This window comes from Phytophthora infestans, genomic scaffold (assembly GCF_000142945.1).
Source record: "Phytophthora infestans T30-4 supercont1.7 genomic scaffold, whole genome shotgun sequence".
NCBI classification, from domain to species: Eukaryota; Oomycota; class Peronosporomycetes; order Peronosporales; family Peronosporaceae; genus Phytophthora; species Phytophthora infestans.
The window spans coordinates 2,994,553-3,016,738 of record NW_003303752.1 but is presented as its reverse complement, the minus strand read 5'-3'; the positions used below and the strand labels follow the sequence as shown (position 1 = coordinate 3,016,738).

Genomic DNA, 22,186 nt, shown 5'->3' with positions numbered 1-22,186 from the left:
ACTCAGTCGTCCTATTGCGAGCTTCCTCAACACTATAGTGTACGCAAGTAACGGAGTAAATACCTGGCCCGTTACAGTGTGGTGCCGCCAAGAAAAGTTGGTTACGTACGTGTTTTGGTGAAAGCACAGGCACGGGCACCTTGCCGTGATTCTCCTACTGTGTACGCCATACTAGTTTAGTCTGATCCACCGACATCCATTCATGAATCGCCGTCACACCTGAAATCAAGCTTTCCGACTCCAACCTCTCTTCGCAGCCATGCCTACCCCCGCCAATACCGCGATGCTCACTGGCCTATGAAATCGTGACTATCACGTTCTACGCCGCTTTTTAAGCGATGACGAGATTGAAATGGCTCGCCGTGATGTTGCTACTCTCTTTCTGAGAGCAGGTGGTTTCGGTCGACGGATAACTAGAGGCACCGGCAAGCCCTACCGAACATACGTCATAATGTTAGCACTAACCCAGCGATTGTTCGCCTTATTTTATGATATCCATGTCGAGTTTGCATCGAGGATGCACCCCTCGTGGTCTGTCGACAATAAGTGGTGTATTGTTGAACTTCTATCCGGTAGTGCCCCCGAGCACCTCCACCACGACTACCAGTAGACGGAGACCACCATCGCTATTGAGAAGCACGAAGGTGTACAGTGTAATGGGCTCTCCCAAGTTACATATGTAGGTAGTTTTATAGGTTCTTTGTAGTGGTTCACACCATTACATAAGTAGGTAGATTTGCATTACAAAAGTAGGTGCAGCAGCACACGAGTAGCGTGTGCTGAACTGCCGTCACCTTATTGGTTGAAATATGGGGAGCCAGACCCATAATCAACCAATAAGGAGTTGACGTGTATTTGAGTGGTCAGGGCAAGCTGCCCTGGACCTAAATAAAAACAGAGTTGATTTTCCTTCAGACTAAGTACTTGGTTTCAGTATCAGTAGACTTGTACGCTTCCTCATCACTACGTGTAAGCAAGTAACGGACACCCCAGGCCCGTTACACCTGGTAGCACTTAGTAGTCCTTCCCATGACCAAGCTCACGATGAGCCAAGGTATGACGTCTGAAACTCCAGGGCCGACCCTGGAACATGCTGCTTTCCCTCATCTCACTCGTGTCGAGTGGGAAGCCCTTCACCGCCTCGCGGCGGTGTCTGGTGAGGCTGTAATCGCGTCGCTGCTGAGCTCAGCGACGTCCGACCAACAACGCCAAGCAGCCCAAGAGTTTATGGAACGCGAGCTAGCCGATGCGAATCGGCGAGCAACAACTCCCGCGCGTTCCTCGAAAAATGATGTCGTGAAGCTAGAGACGTCTACCTACTCCGGTGAAGGAGCGAATCGCCTCCCGCTGAACCGGTGGTTTCGCGAGGTCGACATCGCGATTGCTTCGAGAATGATCGAAGCGCAAGGGTCTAAGGTCAATTTCTTATTGTCCCGGTTGTCCGGGAAGGCCAAGGAATGGGCCCTCGGTAAACTTGTCGTTGATCACGACGCATTCCCCACTCTGGAGTCTCTCCAGAAAGATCTCAGGCTCGCGTTCGAGCCCCCTCAAGACGAGTCCCGCGTGCGTGCCGAGTTCTTCGCCCTTCGTCAAGGTAAAATGACTATGCGCGACTACGTTCAAAAGACTCGCCACCTCGCGTCATGCATCGTGACAAATCCGATTGACACAGCATCGCAGGTCCATGTATTCGTATTCGGCATGCGTGAAGGCATGACACGGTACTGCCTGACCCGAGCGGAACCTTCCTCTCTCGAGGAAGCAATCGCCCTCGCATTACGCGAAGACTACGTAGTGGCGGCGTCTTACGCGCGCGCGATGTCTACGGCAGCTCGTGAGTCAGCCCCCGAGCCCATGGAGATCGACGCGATTGACGCGTCGAATAGACACCGTCAGTCAACTTCTCGTGGGCCCAACGGCCGTCCTAATCGCCCGCTCACTTTCTTCCGCTGCCGGAAGATCGGTCATCGCGCGGCGGAATGCCGCGCGCCAGCGCCGGTATTCGCGCACACCGCCGAAGTCTCACCTGCCGTTCAGTCAAAAAAAGGTCAGGGCCAGTAGGTGCGGGGCGCCCTACTGGCTGGAACGGAGGTCCGGGTCCCCCGGTGGCTACCCAACCTTCTAGCCCTCCCGTGCTCCACGCACACTTTAATGTCACCACCACGTCGGGCGACTCGAGGCTGATCATCGTCAGTCTTCATGTCGCCGGCGCCCGGCGACCACTTCGCGCACTCCTGGACTCAGGAGCGTCGAATAACTTCTTTCGTGAATCGTGCTTATCGATGCTTCCAAGAGAGATCGCAGTCCGTAATGGTCGAGGTCAGGTCGTCGTCAAACTTGCTGACGGAAAGCCACGCCGCGTTGCGCGGCGCGAGATCACGTTGCCGTACACATTCGACGGCTTCCGCAGCAACGACGACTTCCTCATGATTGAGATGAACTACGCGTTCGACTGCATCTTGGGTATCCCGTGGTTGTCACGATATCAACCAGAGATTGACTGGTTGGCTCGGTCGGTTAAACACCGCTCTGGCTTCGATGTGAGTGAGGTGTTCACACACCTCCTGGTTGCCCAGAAGGACTGGCCCCATGTCAGGGTCGTGGACCGGTTGTCCACAATGCAGGTTGAGCAGAGAGCGAGCGATGGCCCTCTCTGTATGTCTTGCACAGCGCTGTTGCGCGAAAACCCCTCGCTGCGAAGGGAGGTTGTTAACACTTTGGCGGTAGAGCAGGGCTCCCGAAATCCAAGAAGGCGGTCGAGCATGCGATCTTGTCAGGCACCAGGCCGGTCGAGCATGAGTTTCCGTCACGCAACACGGCGGCCGAGCATGATTTCCCGTCACGCAACACGGCGGCCGAGCATGGGTTTCCCGCAACGCAACACGGCGGGTCGAGCATGGGTTCCCGTCACGCAACACGGCGGTCGAGCATGGGTTCCAGCAACACAACAAGGCGGTTGAGCATGGGTTCCCGCAAAACGCTCTAGCGGTTGAGCAGAGGTTCCCGCAACGCGATTCTTGGTCGAGCAGTTGGAGCTCCCGTCATCCACAGCGGTGGTCGAGCCGTTGACACTCCCACCGGCTACGACGGCGATCGAGCAGGGGCTCTCGCCTGTCAATGGCGCGGTCGAGCATCGAGAGCTCCCGCGCACTACCGACACGGTTGATGGTGCCCCTCCGTGTCTAGAGGGGGGTGATCCCTCGTCCAGCGATAGCGAGGCTTCTGCCTCGAGCAGCGGTTCGAGACGCCGCAAGAAGAAATCCAAGCGACGCCGCCTTAGGCGACGTGGTCAGCCCACCGCCGATATCGCAGTGAATGAGTCCATACACGTCCTGGAACACGTGGAAGGAGGCGTCGTTCGCTCACGCACACTTGACATTGAGAGCCCACCTCGCGAAGCTTCTTCCGTCACACGCCTTCCGGGTCTTTCCTGGAAGCATTTTCTGCGCGATCTGAAGTGAGGAGACATCGAGCAGGTCTGCTTGATCACCGAGTCTGCCTCGGCGGAAGAGATCCACACGGTCGCTACCGACAATCTTCCACTTCGTCCAAAGAACGCTGAGCCGAAGTTGGCGCACGAAGAGCGCTTCGCTGCCCAGTCGTGGGAGTCACTCCGCGACTCGGGCAATCCAGTATACGACACCGTCCGCGAGTTCGCGGATGTTTTTCCCGACAAGATTCCAGCTGAGCTCCCTGCTGACAGAGGCATTCGCCATGAGATTGATCTCACGCCGGGTTCCAAGTACTGTGTGACGCGACAGTGGCCCCTCCCACGCGATCAGGTTAAAGCCATTGACGACTTCTTCGAGAGCCGCCGCAAAGCGGGTCACGTGCGCGAGAGTACCTCGCCACACTCGAGTCCGACGTTCTGCGTGAAGAAAACCCCGGGTGTTTGGCGCATTGTTCACGCTTTTAACAAGCTAAACGACGCCACCATTCCAGCACAAACGCCGATCCCTCGGAAAGATATGGTACTTGACACCATGGGCCGCAGTGTTATTTTCAGCACCATCGACCTGACCGATGGCTTCTATCAGATCTTGATGCGACTCAGCGACGTCCCGCTCACAGCGGTGAGCACTCCCAGCAGGATGCTGTGGGAGTGGCTTGTCATGCCGCAGGGCCTGAAAAACGCACCAGCCACGTTCAATCGCATGGTTTCCCACGTTCTGCGCCCACTTCGCGACTTCGCTCCGAGCTACTTCGATGACATCTTCGCTCACAGCCGCGCTGAGGGCGATCTCAGCGCCACAGAAGCTCACTTAAATCACTTACGACAAGTGTTCCAAGTCATGCGCGAAAACAAACTGTACGCGAACTTGAAGAAGTGCATCTTCTGTGCCCCGGAGATTCCGGTGCTTGGCTGTTATGTGAGCAAAAATGGTGTCCGAGCGGATCCTGAGAAGGTCTCGTCCATTTGTGCGTGGCCCACGCCGCAGAATCAGACTGATTTGCGTCAGTGGCTTGGCCTCGCAAATTTTCCCTACAAGTACACGAAAAATTATGCTGGTCTGATCCAGCCATTGTCTTCATTGCTGAAGAAAGACATCACGTGGTCGTGGACTCCCGAACATCAGTCAGCCTTTAATGCAGTGAAGAAAAGCTTGGCGGAGGCCCCAATCGTGGCGCTTCCAGATGATGCAAAGCCATTCCACGTTGTTTGCGACGCGAGCGACTTCGCCATCGGCTGTGCACTGATGCAGTTCGACGACGAAGGTCGCGAACGCGTCGTGAGCTACCAATCCAGACAGATGAAGCCCGCTGAGAAGAATTATCCGGTTCACGACAAGGAACTCCTTGCGATGCGCTACGCACTGATCAAATTCAGAGTGTACTTACTCGGTGAGCAGACATTCGCGATCTACACAGATCACGCGTCGCTGCGAACAGCGACGAAGAGCCCTCATCTCTCTCAGCGCATGGCACGATGGCTGTCATTCTTCTCCGAGTACAACTTCGTCGTTCACTACAAGCCAGGCAAGAATAACATCCTTGCGGATGCCCTATCTCGGCGCCCCGATTACGATCCACGCCGAGATTTGGGTCGTCAGTCACTTGAAGACGCGGACGACGACGAATTGGACTGCGCCACATGTGTGGCTGCAGGTGTGAACCTGATGACGGCGGTATCTCCAATACTTCCCCTGCGGGAAGAGATCTCTGCCGCGTATCGAGATGACTCGATATATGCCGGTATCCTGGAACACCTTCGCACACCAAGTGATGCCACGCTAAAGACACTGAGCCGCTCCACGCGCGACCAAATTCACAGATACTAACTTGACGGTGATCTACTGATGTACAGTATCGATCGATTCGATGCTCCTCGCGTCGTTGTCCCCAACGACCCCGATCTACGCGCAAGAATTATACACGAATTCCATGACGCTCCAGTGGGTGGCCACTTGGGCCGTGAGAAAACTTTCGCAGCGGTATCCCGCGACTTCTACTGGCCTCACCTATACAAGTGGGTGCGCAAGTGGGTTTGCTCCTGTGAAACTTGTCATCGCGTTAAGTTGTCACCTTCATCGCAAGCTCCGCTGCGTTCTCTCCCTCTGGCAACAGAGGCGTGGCGCTCTGTGTCAATGGACTTCATATTCGGTCTCCCACCCGATACTGACGGTCGTACTGGTGTTCTGGTCTTCGTGGATCGCTTTAGCAAGATGTGCCATCTCGTTCCGGTTCCGGACTCAATCACCGCGGCCGATACCGCGGTGCTCTTCGTCGACGCTGTCTTCCGACATCACGGCCTTCCTGAATCAAGCGTCTCTGACCGCGATCCCCGATTCACATCGGCGTTCTGGACGAAACTCTTCGACCTCCTGGGCGACAAACTCCTCATGTCGACGGCGGCGCACCCCGGGCAAACGGAACGCGTCAACCGCGTGCTAGAAGATGTTCTGCGCAGTTATGCCCCGTCCTTCGAGAACTGGAGTTCCTTCCTGCCTCTTGCGGAGTTTGCACTCAACAATGCCGAGCACGCGTCGACGGGATTGACTCCGTTTTTCGTCAACAACGCGCGTCATCCACGTGTCCCCGCACAACTTGCTGTGGACCAACCCACGGCGACTGATGGCTTCACTCTGGAGGGGGAGGAATGTGATAACCCTGCCCAACCGGTTCCGATACTGGCTCAACCACCGGTTTCCGGTGAGACAACGGTTCTGCCGTCTACGAGTTCAGCTACTCCTGCAGTAGACATCAACGCGGTGACGCGTTTACAGTCGAAGAAGATCCTCGCACCCGCGCAATCCACGTCGTCGCCGTTAGTTGACTGGACACACCGAACGCTGATCGCTCCAGCACAGCCACACTCGACTGTGGCTAACTACGCGCCGAAACCCCCAGCGCGACCCGCTGACAAGGCAGCGGTATCCGACTTTGTCCTTCATCGCCAATCGGTTACCCGATTCGTCCGTGACGCGCTACAACTCGCGGTTGACAAGCAGAAGGAAAACGCTGACAAACGTGGCCGCAAGAACACAAGTGCATTCAAGATTGGTGAGCGGGTATTACTCTCAACAGATGGAATTCGTACCTCTGCTATTACGAACCTAGGCGCGAGCAAACTCGCGCCGCGCTACATTGGGCCATTCAAAGTACTACGAGTTATGGGTGATGCCTACACGCTAGACATTCCTACGTCGCTACGACTACACCCGACGTTCTACGTCGGGCGACTTAAGAAGTATCTTCCCGCGATGATCCCGGAGGCGGGACAGGAGCATGCGTTGAGCGGCCCTCACGACGAGCCTGTCGAGCCAGCGTCCCATCTGTCCCAGTTCCCCGCTCGCGCGGAAAAGCTCCACTCCTCGGTCCGCCAAACACCTGCGCCTCCAGACTACGCAGTCGCTGCAAGAGTTCACGATTCGACTGCCGCAGACTACTCGCCGTCGCCTCGGCGTTCCGAGAGCTCTCAGCCGCCCGCTCGGCCTCCTCCTGTGCGTCCTGAGAAGTGTTCAGCGCCTGCTCAACGTCGTCCTGGTCAATCAGGTCGCGTCGAATTCCACCGCGACGGTCCTCCGCCCATCGTTGACTCGAATGGAGATACGTGCTGGATTGTGGACCGTATTGTTGATCACGAAGATCATCCCCGCGTGCGTCACTCGACCAAGTCGTCGGCTCAACACGCGGCTCCCGCCGCGCGGAAGTATAAGGTACGATGGCTCGGGTTTCAACCTGCTGATGATACGTGGGAGCCTCGCGCCAACTTGCTTCGTGACGTTCCTGATGCCGTCCACGACTACGACTCCAGCCTCGAGTCAAACGCGGCCGCGAGCGACCTCGCGGCGATCGAGAACGCGATCAACTACGTGCCCTTCGAGACGTCGAATGCGCAGGAGACGAGCTCCGTCGCGAACGCTGTCGGCGCGAGCCGCCGCGAATAGCCGCTTGGGTGAACTCGGAGAGTGAGCGCGTATACTTCTCGATCCAAGCGTGTTCGGGCGGCATGAGCGGATACTCGACAATATGCTGATCCCACTCAGCTTGCGTCGGGCGTCGCCCGATGTCACACGAACTGCAACCTTCGCGTACGTTGACATAGCACAAACGGTCTTCGGTCCAAGCGTCGTCGCAGACTTTCAGGCGCAGATCACCGAGTGAATGCTCGGCTTGTAGGGCTTCGCGACCACCGAGCCAGCCGACGACACTTTCATCAGCCTCATGCATCCGATTCCACCGTCGGATGAATGCGCACCATGATCTCTGCAAAGCTTCGTACGTCGCGCCGTCGAGTGTTTTGTTCCGGAGACGCCTGAAGCGCCGAAAGTGGTCCTGCATGGTTTTTAACGCGTCCGGGGTCACCGCCCCGGACAAGTCGTACAGCGCCCACGGCTTCATATCCTCGTTCATTACGCCGGGCCGAACCCCAAGTCGACTCACGCTCTCAGGTGCGATATCAGCGGTCCACCCACTGTTCAGCGTCGTCGCCGACGCTGGAGCCGTCCGCGTTGTTCCGCTTCCTGCCTGGTTCGCCGCCCCCGTCTGCTGCGCCATGTTGTTCTCGTCCGCGCAAGTTGTATTGTACTGCTCCTGGGCTTCGCAGGAGCTCCCGCCCGTCAAGTTCTCAAGCGTTCTCTTCTCCGCCATTTCCCAGTTTTTCCCGATTGTTCTCCGAAGCGCACCCCCGTTAGGTGATTGCTGTCTTAAGAGGGGGGTGATGTAATGGGCTCTCCCAAGCTACATATGTAGGTAGTTTTATAGGTTCTTTGTAGTGGTTCACACCATTACATAAGTAGGTCGATTTGCATTACAAAAGTAGGTGCAGCAGCACACGAGTAGCGTGTGCTGAGCTGCCGTCACCTTATTGGTTGAAATATGGGGAGCCAGACCCATAATCAACCAATAAGGAGTTGACGTGTATTTGAGTGGTCAGGGCAAGCTGCCCTGGACCTAAATAAAAACAGAGTTGATTTTCCTTCAGACTAAGTACTTGGTTTCAGTATCACTGGACTTGTACGCTTCCTCATCACTACGTGTAAGCAAGTAACGGACACCCCAGGCCCGTTACATACAGGGCTATGTAGTCATGGCTCGGCACTCTGATACAAAACCGCTGGTCGTGCTGGAGGCGTTTATTGGCAGCGCAATTCGCTCCTGGATTGTGGAGGTTGAGCTGGATGCTAGCAATCTCTTGCTCTCTACCGAGAGGACGTGCCTCACGCTGAGCTGGCAGCGGAGTCGCTTCGCGTGTGCATTGGTACCTACGTATGCTGCTTGGACAGGTGAGAGCATGTACAATTCACGATATTTAAGCTCATACACTTCTTCTGAGGTTGAGCGGATCACTCTCAAAAAGGCGTCGCAAAATTTCGGTGAGCCTTAGAATCCTCGCTTAACAGCGCCAGACCTGGACGCATCCTCGTCTGGAGCTTGCCTGAACGTTTTCGTGCGAGCATGTGTCTCCATATTTTTACTACATGCCACAAGTACAACAAATGTGGAACGGCAGAAAAAAACACTACGAGTATGGTAAGTAGTGCAAGCTCAGCATCACTGAAGAATACCTGAGGTGTAGGGATATCTATCTCCGATGCCGCTGCTGTCCTTGCGTCAGAGAACGGCAGCGTATTGCCAATGTAAACACCAACAACAGCCTTCTGTGTGTGCCATCGAACGCGGCGATTTATAATTTAGACTTGCCACTTCGGCTGCCATACGTTGCTGCCTTTTCAGAGGCTGTGAGTGCCTAGATTTTCTTTATTGGGCTACGGAAGCGAGTTCCATCCAGAACCACTTACAGACGGCTCGGTGACCATTCGTAGAGTGTCCAAGCACAAACTCCGAATTGGCAGTATCAATTTATAATTCCAAGTACACTGCGTAATTAAGAAGAGGACACAGAAGAGAATCTATCCTCCTCATCAGGATCTGCTCAGGGGAATCCCGCTCGTCTGAAATATTCTTTGACCATGCCATCTGGCACATTAGTGTACCAAGGTACGGAATGTAGGGTGACATTCTCTCGAATTTGGGCTTCATCGTGTCGTCAATGCGAGTTATTAGATGTCACCGGGGTATAAACACACTGTGACCTTGTAATGCTGTGACTGCTTACTGTATGCACCCACGAGCGACAGCGAGTCTCGAAACGCATCGCACTCGATAGCTCCTCGATCATTCGACTGAACTCTCTCGCGACGCACTTCAAAGCGCTTTACCGTCTGAATGAGCTAATTGATGGCATCAGAACGTTTCGGGCTGCCTTCGCGCCGGGTACTGTCCCATGGAAAACTTAGGCGCGGCTTAAACGACGGTATCGTTTCCTTGTAGAGCTCGAGCGTAGTTGATCGAGAACTTATTGGCTTCATATCACTTGTTGGGTGTTCACTACCGTAAGTACGATACTTTATCCATCGGCAAAGATGATCAGGTGTTATCCCCAGTCCTGCCAGCGGCGTTGTCCACGCCGTTCTTAAATGACATGAAAACCACGATCCTAGAGACGTATTACCTGGGTTGCATTATCGTAGCTTAAATCAAAACCGTGAGTGCGATAAAAGTCGCACTGTAACAACATGGATAAGTCGCGTTACCGACTTTGTTTTCTGTCGGTACTGTGATGGCAGCCGATCAGATTCGCTCATTCCGAGAAATACATGCATTGTGACGATAATGTATTGTCTCTTTCATTTAATTTGCGTCCGATTTTGAATCAAAATCAGACTTTCGTTCTCCGAGTTTTGTTTTATAAATTTGAGCTACCCGCCGGTTAAAAAGTGGTTCGATGACTAAATCGAGAAGCTAAGTGCCGTGGTAAAGCGTCACGGTGGTTAAACACACGCGGTGCCAGGGAATGGGAGATACATGCACGGCGCCGAAGAAGCCGCTCTGAAGAAGACGCACAGCACACATGGGTGGGATGGCTGAGGAACCGTGTGCGACACTGAGGACGACACTATGTAGACACGCACACGACGCCCAAGGCCGTTGGAGAGAAGCTGCACACAGCGCCCAAGGCTGCTGTGCTGGGGTAGAGGATTACGATGGCGAAGTCCAAGTTATACACGACAGTGGAGAGGCACATAACGTCCAAGATCGACGCGCTTGCGTAGAAGAACACGGCATTGAAGGCCGCTGTGCCGACACTGCGTCAGAAATCATGGAGGATTTTAACACTCTGTCGAGGGACGATGAAATTCAGGAGACTCATCCGATGCCCAATGCTGACGTGATCCTGGATACCAATACGACGTCCAAAGGCAACGTGATAGAGGAGGCGTGTACGCCGTAGGACGACGTGGTGTGGGAGACGTACTACGCAGAGGACGACGTCATTGAGAAAGACGTGCGCAAAGCCAATTTGAAGGAGAAAGTGTACATGACATTGGTTTCTGAGCTGACGTGTTGGAGGAGAAGCGCAGCGCGGGGGGACCGACGCGATGAAGGAGAGCTGACACATGGGATGACGACTTAAATGTGCCGAGGACGGCGAAATGTTAAACACGTATGCGGGAAAGGAATGGTTTGATGCAGACATCATTGGTGTTTCAACAACGCAGAATAACTCTCGTCAAGACTGAGAGGATATAATCACGAGATTTTATCCGATTGATGTTGTGTTTGCTATATATATAATCGCCTTACAGGCTCTACTTCATTCTCCGTCTGACCATGCCGCACAGCCCCACCTGAGCTTCCACTCCCGCCCACAATAACGTGTCGAGTGGCCGCAAAGAAAGGTGAGCCGTTCCCAAGAGCACATGAAAAGGCACCACCCAAAGAGTTTGAGTTGACCGTCGCTGATGGATCCACTGCTCTTCGCAAGGTAGTCGAAAAGAAGCTCGAAGAAGTGGTGCCCGCTCAGTGGCAGCAAGACTTCGTGATTTACCGCAAGCCCACCAACAATGCCAACCAGAAAGCATTCGTGCAGCTTGTCGAAGGCACTGGATTCAAATCCCAACCAGCAACTGTGTGGCGTAAAGCCCGACACCGGAAGGGCGGCTACGCCGGGTTCGTCCTCGAGCTATTTGTTTACATACCCAAGCAAGTCACCGCTTCAAGCTCATCGATTTGACGGGCTACAGGCCAAAATATCGAAGAGCAGCTTCTCCGAGTCGCTGAGTTTCTGCGTGAGCAAGGAGTAATAAGCGGTCAAGCAACCCATAACTAAATGGCGATTTCGCAGGCGAGATTTCCAGAAGGTACTCCGATTGAGCTACCTCAGAGCACAACATTTCAGCAGCTTTTTCACATCGATCGACAAGAGCATCCATGAATGCCGAAATGTTAGCAGGTCAGATTCAACGAGAGTCCGATTATTCGCCTATTCGTATTGGGATACAGGGAGTTGCAGTTCCAATGCGCGTCAACATTAAAGACTTGCAGGAAAGGCTGGGCTTACCTCTTTACAATTTGTGCCCTCCGTTTTGGGGGCCAATTACAGTAGATACCCCAGATCCTGCTCACAATGTCGAGGACACTGATCGTGCCGCCCTCGATGCAAACGAAGGAACGCGAGATGGAGACTGAGTGCTATGAAATCGCCTAACTAATCTGTATTTCCTTTTTATGAGAATGATACCTACAATGTTTGTACAAATTTAGCCCTACCGATTCTTTCTGTCGAGTGCAATAGTAGAGGGCTGCTTTCATCACAGCAGTTGGGTTTGCTTGGAATGCAGTATTAGCGTGGCGCTGAATCCATCTCTTCAAAAGAGAGAGCGAAACTTCGATGGGGTAAGATCTGGCGAATATGGAAAGAGTAACTGCAGCAACGCTCCTGCAGCATGCACTAAAGCTTGAAGCTCTACGTACATGTGTATTGATTCGCTATCCATGATCACTTTTGACCTAGGCAGCGGCCATGGATTCAGGAACGGCGCAATTTTAACTTTGAACACCGAGTGAAACGTACTTCGTGAAATTGTTCCTTCAGTGATACCCCAGCCAAATAATCCATTTACATCAACAGCAGCAAGCAACGAGACACGGTCTCCACGACTGAACGTTAGAACAGCGTGAGCAGGGGTATTTCGCTTAGACCATCCATATTCACGTAGTACAGATCTACAACAAAGATGTGCTGTCATTAGTTGGTTATACAATGTTACTTTGAACGCTGTGGTAGCATACCTTCCGTCCTCCGAGGTTTCGTCTACAAATACGAGTTGTTCGGGGTCAGAGTAGAAGGTTAATAAACGATTCATGTACTACAATCGCTCTCTTGGGACGCTTTATTTGCCCTTTTGTTCAGCGCCTTCCGATTCAGCCCCAAGTCGAATCGGAGTGCACGACATATAGTCGCGTCAGTCGCGCTGATACTGGTGTCAAACGTAGTATGCAGTTCTTTTCGCAGCTTCTCGAAGTAGAAGCAAGGATGACGAGCGACATACTCGCGCCCAAACTCGCGTACATTCTCCGGCCAGCGTGATGACCTGTTCCTAGTTCCTTCCTTAAGAACGCTACCGGATTTCTTGAAATCTTGATACCAGCGACTTAAGCTGCGTTCCGACACTCCCAGGATCGTAGATACAGTTGCGGTGTTGATATTATAGGCATACATTAGAACTATACCTCTCCATTTGATATCAACTGAGTACATGGCATCAGTGGCGCTTTTCCGATTCTTCTCCGGCTGGCTTCCCAGTTTTGAGCCAACCCCTTGAATGGCTGTGAGATCGTAGCCGTTCCGGTGCGTGGAGCTCGTATAATACTCCGATTTTTAAGCAAAGCCAGTTTTAGATGGTTGTTTGTGATTGGCTACGCACAAGGATGCGAGCTCTAATTCCGGGCGTACGGCCGCAATTCTGTCGTGATTGTAACCTATCCCCTCAATTTACCCAGTTTATTCGGCCCGTTTTGCCAAATTAATGAAAAGCGCAATACCTACATGTATCAGAATGAGCTGATTCAATTTGGTATCAAGTACATCTTCTGTCAAACGTTTGAATATCCACACACTTTCTGACATTTCTCATTTTTGTCGCTTTGTACTTTATACAACAAGCTTAAGCCAGCACAGGTAGAGCTCACCGTCGTATACAGGTTGATGCTTGCACAGGACGCTCGATGTCAACGAGGTGTAGTCGAACAACTACACTGTCTACGGTAATTAGTCTAGGTGCGAAAATAGTCTCAGTTCAAAAGTAGTCTAGGTCAGACTATTTATTGTTTAGCCAAAATATCGAGATTCATAAATAGTCTGACCAACACAGGTTCATAAATAGTCTGACCTGAGCCGTGTGGGTAAGAGTGCACATTGGTACTCAGTACGGCTGGGTTCGAGTCATTACTTTTTTTTTCTCACAACAATTGGTTTTGATGTTTGTGGTTCTCGAAGTGCCGACCAGTGCAAGTACATATACAACCCAGAATCATTAGAAGCTATAGCAACAGGTGTCAGATGTTACCTCCGCTTCGGTGGTAGGGGTGAAGGACTGGATGGTCTCACGTTTTGTGTATTTTTTTGTGACCGGTCGAAATTCATAAATAGTCTTAGCACTTAAATAGTCTGTGTCAGACTATTTAATGTGTATGACCTGAGAAACCATACACACAAAATAGTCTCGGTCAGACTAATTACCGTAGACAGTGTAGCACAGACCTCGGACAGTACAGTAACATATTAAATTGGCGCTCCGGCGTTACCATAATAATCACGGCAGTACACAAGAAAACAATAATAAGTACGGCGCAATTATTGGCAATATCTTCATTACAGGCATTAATGAAGACACCATCTCAACTACTTGTGACACTCCACATGTCCTTGCTGGCACGTAGGAAGGCGAGCATTTCGAAGTGGGCTGGAAGCGTGCTGCTGCGCTGCGGCGTAAGGACGTACTTGGCCTCGGAAAACAAGCGCTCACACGCATTCGATGTCGGCGGTACCTGCGCAGCTAGCGCAGTGTACACTGCACCACCTGCGCGTCTCTTCGGGCCGTTTTGCTGTATGGTCTGCGCAGCGTAGCTGTCCTCGCACTGCTTGCGCTTGCGTCCAGTCTCCGATGGACGCTGCGTCGATTGCTGGTCCTCGAACCGCTTGAGCGCCGCGGTTTCGGCAGCCGACAGCTTCTCCCCAGCGCCGACCTTCACCAGACCATTTTCAAAAATGGGCGAATGGACAATTTTTGAGTTGGTTTTTATAGGTATTCCCCCATAATAGGGTAGTCCAAATGAACCGAATCAAAAAGAAGACGTACCTCGCCCATACTGGTCGTGTCGCTCTGCAGACGCTTGCACACACTGTTTAGCTTGGTCAAGTGCACCAACAAAGCGCACAATTTCTTGTGCTCGCTGGTAGACGGAAGGGAGTCTTCGACAGCTTCAATCTGGCGGACGTGCGCTCTGAGCTTGACGTAGCGCTTCAGCATCTCGTAGGTAGAAGACCAGCGCGTCACATTGCGCGTCTTGGCGAGAAGGGGGGTGAGCTTGGAAAGTTGCGCGGCGTTATTTGGGTAACGTAACTGCTGCATGAGGCTGCTAACCTTTTGTAACAGTGATTCGTGTTCTGTTGAGAGCTTTTTAACCGCCAGGTTAAATCGATGGGATGCACAGCCGACCAATGGGACGCCGAGTTTGGTAGCGATACAGGTACTACGGTTGGTGTTGCAGTTATCAGCAACCATGAACATGATCATATCAACGGTTTTGTTATAAACCGCCAGCACGGTCCGGAAAAGATCAATGTGAGCGTTTGCATCTTGACTCCCCCCGTCGAGCGGTGAAAGCGCCAGTAGCGTGCGTCGAAGCCGATCGCCGACGACATAGAGCCCGTAAACCGCAACGTAGTGCAAGGTGCCATGCGTCCAGCCGTCGTACATTATACCGATCTCGTTTTCCATCTCTTCCTTGATTACAGAGCCTAGTTTTGACGCCACCGTAATCATGTCGGCCTTGGAATTGGTTGCACTCCACTTGGCCATGGCCCTGGTTCGCTCGTCGTTCACCTCGCTCAGCGGCATGCTCCTCTCGACAACCCACCGCAACCAGTGGTAGCGGTGGGATGTCTCCTCGGACACGAAGCCGAAAGTTTCAAGCGGGCGCTCAGGATTGCGATGGTGGGTGTCGTACTGAGCGCGAAAGCCCTCGTGGCGGCTCCTCAGGTGCGAGAGAAGGTTAGAGTACCCTGTGTCGGGAAGTTGTTTTCGATCCGTGCCGCAAAGCTTGCACCGATGAAGCCCTTCGCTTTGAGGCTCGAAGAAGAAGGCGCTGAGGTCACGGCTCGCCACCATGGTTCAAGTTTTAAAGTGAGTAGTAAGTGTCTGGTGCGGCTAGCGGCTATGTATCCTGAGACACAAGGTTAAACGAAGCTTGCATAGCCACTCAGCATTCTTATGCATATATAAACCGTCTTTGAGCCGTCGTGCGGTTCCAGGTTTGCTTGAACCGCTGCACCGAGAGTTGGTTGGTTTGACTTTTTCTTCTGACCCATTATTGTATTGCAATAATTTCTGGAATTTATTATTGTACTGATATTTGTTGATAGCAATAGTACCTATTATAATAAACAAAACACAATAATTGCAGTTCCGCAATTATTTTTTCCGAGGTCTGGTGTAGCAGCTGTGTGGTACATCAGGCACCACGTGAAGATAGAGACCACCGGGTGCATCTAGCATCTTCAACCCGTACAAGTCATTTTGATTTTCTTCAGTGTCCTTCATGTCGACGACCGTAATGTCGGCGAGCTTGGTCTCAACCTCATCGAGCGTAGCTATCGTTATTTACTTGCCGAGAACAGCAGTTTGCCATGGCGACAAAATATCATCTTCCGGTGACACGAAAAAGTGAGCGGCTTTGAGTTTGACAAAGTTGACGCTTGCTCAGTCGTACACGTAGTGTCACCTCCGCAAATTTTAAGTTGTTCACCTTCGGGAGAAACGGGTTAATTTTTAGCCAATTCTCCATCGCAGCCTTATGAAGCGGAGGGGGGAAGCTGTTCGCCTAAAGCAGCTCTTGGCCTGTGGCGTCTCACTCGTAGTTGCCAGCTTCGTAAAGTAACGCTGGAACTTACTTCAGTATACCTGGTAAAACTGATATCTGTTGGGTCGATGGCATAAGGATCGAGGGTCCTTAACAATACTTGGAGAGGCATATCGTCCGATGCTTGCGGGTCGTAGAAGTTGCCATTGGCACCTGCCAGTCTGATGAGCGAGCGCACGTTGTGGTTGCTAGTAGCGACTCGCTACATATTAATTGCAATCACTTGGTGACATCGCTTTGTTGCCGATCTCTGTCGATCTGAACAACAGCTCAGTACTGCAGTGCAGCACGCGAGCAATGATGACAAGGTAGTACTGCTTAAAATTTAAAAATGTTTTCGTTTTTAAAAATACCGTTTACCGAAAGTATCCGTCGAAAGGGCGGCGTCCTCCTTCCTTACGTGTGTTCTGGTCTATCTTTTCCAGGGAGTTTTTGTACATATTTTTTTATCTAAACCATGGGCGTTGAAGTCTCCAAGTACCTGGAACAGGACGCACCTTTAAGCGACAATGGAGTATTGCTCGAGAATCACTTAATCCCTAATGACAGCTCAGTCGCCAGTGTACGACGCACCAGCGCTGACGTCGCCAACCGCTCGCAGATGTTCGCGTTTTGTCAGCATTGGGATCTCGTTCGTGTCACGGAGTTTTTACGCTGGTATACGGATCTGGTCAGAGTGAAGAAAAAGCAGACAGAAGACAGGGACACAATTCTTTCGGATACCTCGGATATGCACCACAAAGTTGATCAACTATCAAAGGAGATTGCAGTTCTGGAGTCACTTTTAACGCAGCTAGAAGTAGAAATCGAGAGCGTCACAGTGGTAAAAAATGATGCCGAAATTCCAAGTGGAGAAGGTTTTGACGGAGATTTAGATTTGGCAGCGACGATAGAAGACGACTCACCAGCACCTGAAGAAGAATTTCTATCGAGACAACACAAGGCCCAGTGTGAATTACGACGGAAAGCTACGGCTCTACGCGATCTCAAGTTGCATCTGCTTGGCTCTCTAGAGGGCGTCGAACTCCGAGAAAATGTACAATGGCCATTGTTTATCAAAGCGGTGACTCATGTTCATTTTTTAGAAACGGTACGCTCCAGCATCCAGTCGAGTGTCGAGTGGCATCCAGCATGCTCCGGTTTTGCCATGCAGCGAGAAACTACTGCGAACTCGGCGCTTGATGAGTACAATAAAGGTGAAATTCTGTTGCCACCTCCCTCGAAGTATGAAATAGACGGCCACACCGATGATAGTGCCAGTAGCTCAGCAGCGAGTGGCGACGATAGCGAGGTCGAAGACGAAGATGACGACGAAGAAGACGACCAAAAAATTGTCGAAGAAAAGGTCTCAGAGAATGAGGATGAAGACGCTGATGTCAGTAAAGAAGACAGTAAAAGTGAAGAGAAAGAACCGGTTTATCCGATAGTGTCAACTTCAGATGATGAAGACGAGAAGCGGCCTCTAAGTGAGTCGAACTTAGTCGAACACACCAGTGAAGAGGCCAATCAAAAGCCTCTCGATGGCCGTGCTAAGGTCGAAGCAATCCTTCAGAAACCTCGCGCTCTTAAACGTTCTCTTCCTGATTTGTTTGACGCATCAACGCGGAGTCCGATCTTCTTCGGATACTCGTACGACAAGCAGAAGAGTCGAGTGGATGAAGCTATGGAAAGTGAAAATATCTCGACAACGAAAGAGAATTTCATCTTTGAAATGAAAATCCAGTATCAGAAAGATCAACTCGAGTCGATACTCACTTCGGAGAAAGGGAAACTACAGGTGCTGTCCCAGAAAGAGAGCGACATACGAGTGAAGCGGGAAAAACACTGGGCAAAGCGCCAAGCAGAGCTTGAACGTGCGAAGAAAGAGCTGGATCCATACGACGTATTCTTCCGGACACAGGAGGCTCAAGACGACAAGACAAAGGGGCAGGAAGCATTTGAAGATGCAGAGTTTACTCGACAGAGGCAGAATATTGACACTAGAATGAAGACAGCAGAGCAGGAATGTACCAAATTCATGGAACACGTCGCTGCTGTCCGCTGTATCGATCGTCCGCTGGGCGACGTGAGGTTAAATTTCCATGGACAGGAGCTGGAACGGTACGAACGAGAGGTGAATACTGCCAAGAGTGCGCTCGCCACGGCTCAGGAGGAATATGCGGCGCTCACCACGTCGAAACTGCGAGCTCCTGGTCAAGAAGCAAAGCTCCGATCTCAAGTTTTGTTTGCGGAAGATCAAATTAAGAATCGGGAAAAAGAACTGGAACGTGTTTGTCGCCTACTCGAGAGCGAACAATTTCTCTTCGGTCGAGCGCAAGAGGAACAGGACAAGGAGCAGCTATTTGTTCCTCTTTTCAAGGCTCTAGATTCTGGAAATCCAGCAGATAAACCAGAAGACTTCAAATTTCAGCTAGTGGATCTTGCTATCGCGATGCTTCTCGGAGCTAGGAAATGTTCGATTTCCGACAAAATTACGTTTCTTTTCGACCTTTTTGCGCGAAATTCGCTAAAATCCATTCGATTCCTGTCATCGGAATCTCTTGTGGAAATTATCCATCTTGTCTTGAGTGTTCTCTCACGAATCGGAGATCTTCACCTCCCTCGGATTTTAACGCGAGAATATATCCAACAATTCGTGGAGCGAGAATTCCTAAAGCTACACAGCAGCAACTCGAGTGAAGAAAAGATATTTCCTGGCATGACGCTGTATGAATTCAACAAATACTGTCTCGAAACGATTGAAGGCTCCAAATATCTATGCGAATTACTCGGCGCTCCATGGAAATACCTGGATTTAAGTCGCTATGTTATCCAGCACATGAATGCTATTCAACAGTACCGACTCGGACTCATAAACGTCAACGACTTGAAGTACGCTCTCGCTCGACAGATGACTCAACCTCGCGAGCAATTATCACGTTGGAAGAAGGCAATTATCCACGAGCGAGCGTTGGCGATGGGAGAAAATGACCCTCTGAAAACGGAATATTCCAAATATCTGCCCAAGCGTCGAAGCAAGTTATTATCCAATGTGGTGCCTCTGGATCACGGTGGATATCGCAATTTGTTGCATCACCGCATGGAGGTAATATCACGTTCTGCAGTGAAGCTTCAGGCTGCGTGGCGCGCCCGAAAAGGTCGTCAAGTGGCTCGTCTGGCAGCTGAAAAGCAGGCTTTCTACCACGCTCGAGGCCTGGCGTTAGAAGAATCTCGTGGCCAAATCGAGCAGGAATGGAGGGATCGAGACGTCAAGCCTGCACACAGTGTGGATAAAATGAAACTTGAAGCTAAAATCCGCATGAAACAGGTGAAATTACGCACGAAAGGGAACAATTTCAGTCGGGAACAAGTGCTCGCACTTATGACGGAAGAAGCGGTGCAACTCGCGCACAAAGAGGTAGAAAACCGGTTCCGAGAAATGGAAGAAGAGCTCGGATACCTGAAACACACCGAGTCGCTACAGCTTCCACACGCAGCGATGGAGTATCTCAAGCCTGACGTTGCTAAAGATTTGGTCTCTCATTTAGAATATGCCAAACAAGAGTCTCCGTCAGTGAATAATATGCTGGAAACTATCGCTGGAAACGAAGAACTTGCACGTCAGAAAGCTACAGCGAAGAATCGCAAGCATGACGCGTCCAGTGACTTGACGTCCGCAGTTCCAGAGACCGAAACAAGCGAAGAAAACGAGAAACATTTCGTCGATAAAGAAGCTTCTGCAGCTCGGATATATCGAGCGAAAGCGAGGAAGGACAACATGTTACATGGTCGATTTCCGCCTGAATTGTATCGTACTGGCTGTACTACTGACGAACTGGTATGGCAAATGGCTCTGGCGTTTCCCGACCCACCGTTGAGAAAATTACGAGATCGACTAAAGCAAATTTGTGATGGTATGACAAATTTTAAGTTAGCAGAATTTCTCCAAGAATTGCCGTCTAAACGTCATATTTGCGACTACGCGACTGCGTTTCGTCGCCGTGATGGATCCTACGATGTGGACGCTATGGAGACGGATTTGTATAACCATTTCCGGATTATCCGTGGCTCAACGCAACTCGCAGCTGCTTTGGTAAATATTGCAGAAACCGATCTGGAATTTGGCTTGACGCAGCAATTATTGAACACAATTCAACAGGAAAACGAACAGATTTTGACGAAACTGGTCGCTGATGAAAGCCACAAAATTGCTAGTGAAAATTCGCTTTCAATGGCTAAAAAGCTGCTTCGCATGGGGTACAAAAGTGACCTCGAAAGTAAAAGGAACGAAGAGCTCGCAGCTGATAGAGAAGACCAGCAGCGAGTGGATTTTAGTGGATTATTCCTGCAGAAAGAGACATACGCACTGAACCAGCGACGTAAAAAGGCTCTTGAAGCTCATAATCGACTTGTAGAGGCCATGAGAGCCTGGAAAGAAGCCGAGCTGTCACTCTTGGAGACGGAGAATAACCAACTGCAAATAAGTCACGCGTACCCTGTTTTACCAGCACATCGCACAAAATGGAGTGAGCGTTTCCAGAATGCTATTGGTCTCGGTGAAGCCGACGCGGACCAGATCCAGGCAAAATACACGGAAATCCTAAATATCTGCCAGGATTTTATGGAAACTGCCAGTGCCCTCGCGTTAGTATTGGTACGAGAATTTTACCTACCACTTCGAGAAAAATCTATTCTTCCGACCAGAGAATCCGCAATCGATGGACGCAAAGATGAAATTCGCAGTAACTGTCGGCGGAAATATGAAGCGCACGACATTCTCTTTAAAATCTGTACCGATGATCACGGACGCTGTGAGAATTCTCACGAGTATGCGGCGAAATGTGGTGGCCACGAAGTTCGAAACTCGGCAATTTATCTACGAGAACTCAGCAGCTACGAGAAAATCCACGTTCCGCTTCAATGTACTGTGGATTTTCAGGGATTCCGCGTCGTTTGTTCATCTAAGATTCCGATTGACATCATCACGTGGAACGAATCTGGAGATGTCCAGCGAATATCCAAGCAGCTAGTTCACGGGAGCGATAACCGCGGGAAATCCGTGACGTTCCAGAACAGAGAACTCGACGAAGCTTTATCCAGTGTCGCTTGTCGACTTAACCTAAGTCGACACAGTGCTAGAGGCTTCGAGGACCTCACGTCCAAGAGTATCAACGCAGCAGCCGACATGCTCGGCTATCTCAACGCGAAAAAGCACCTCGTTGTTGTGAACTTTGCTCGAGCGATGCCACCCGAAGACCCTGACGCCACACCTCACTTGTCGCAGTCCACTCGAGGCATGAGCATCCTATGGCGTCAACTCCGTCCAGAACTTGTGAAAACTTATAAAATTCCTCTCTCTCCGGATGCGTTATCATCGTTAACATACCGCACTCCCGACTGGCAAGCCCAAGCGCTGGGCGTCGAAGAAGCAACGACATATCTGATTAAAGAGGTTATCCCGTTGTTCGCTGTTAAGCTATCTCAAAAATCCGATTATTTCGAGTCGCCCGAGTTCGAGTTGGTCAAGGAAATGCACCGACACGGCATCAACATGCGCCATCTCGGTCTTCTCCGCTCGCAGTTCTTATTCCAGTTGGAAGGGACGGCCATGTTGCAGTATTCTAATCCAGAAATCCAAACTTCACTGGATTTTACACGAGAATTGGAGCGTGGATCCCGCGTGTATATTAACGGGAAAATCTGTACGGTCAGTCGAGATCGCAGTCATCGCTTCGACGCGACGTGCATCACGCTAACGAGTCCGCATATGGGAGATTCT

General features: G+C 51.3%; 1 protein-coding gene across 1 annotated transcript; it reads left to right on the top strand.

Moving 5' to 3' along the window:
- Window positions 1–16,885: 16,885 nt before the first annotated feature.
- PITG_05398 (uncharacterized protein) lies at window positions 16,886–20,937 on the top strand (the record flags this gene model as incomplete). Its single annotated transcript, XM_002999005.1, has 6 exons — window positions 16,886–17,248; window positions 17,372–17,702; window positions 17,834–17,842; window positions 17,910–20,064; window positions 20,107–20,818; window positions 20,935–20,937. The coding sequence occupies 6 exons, from the start codon at window positions 16,886–16,888 to the stop codon at window positions 20,935–20,937; spliced, it is 3,573 nt and encodes a 1,190-aa protein (XP_002999051.1).
- Window positions 20,938–22,186: the final 1,249 nt, after the last annotated feature.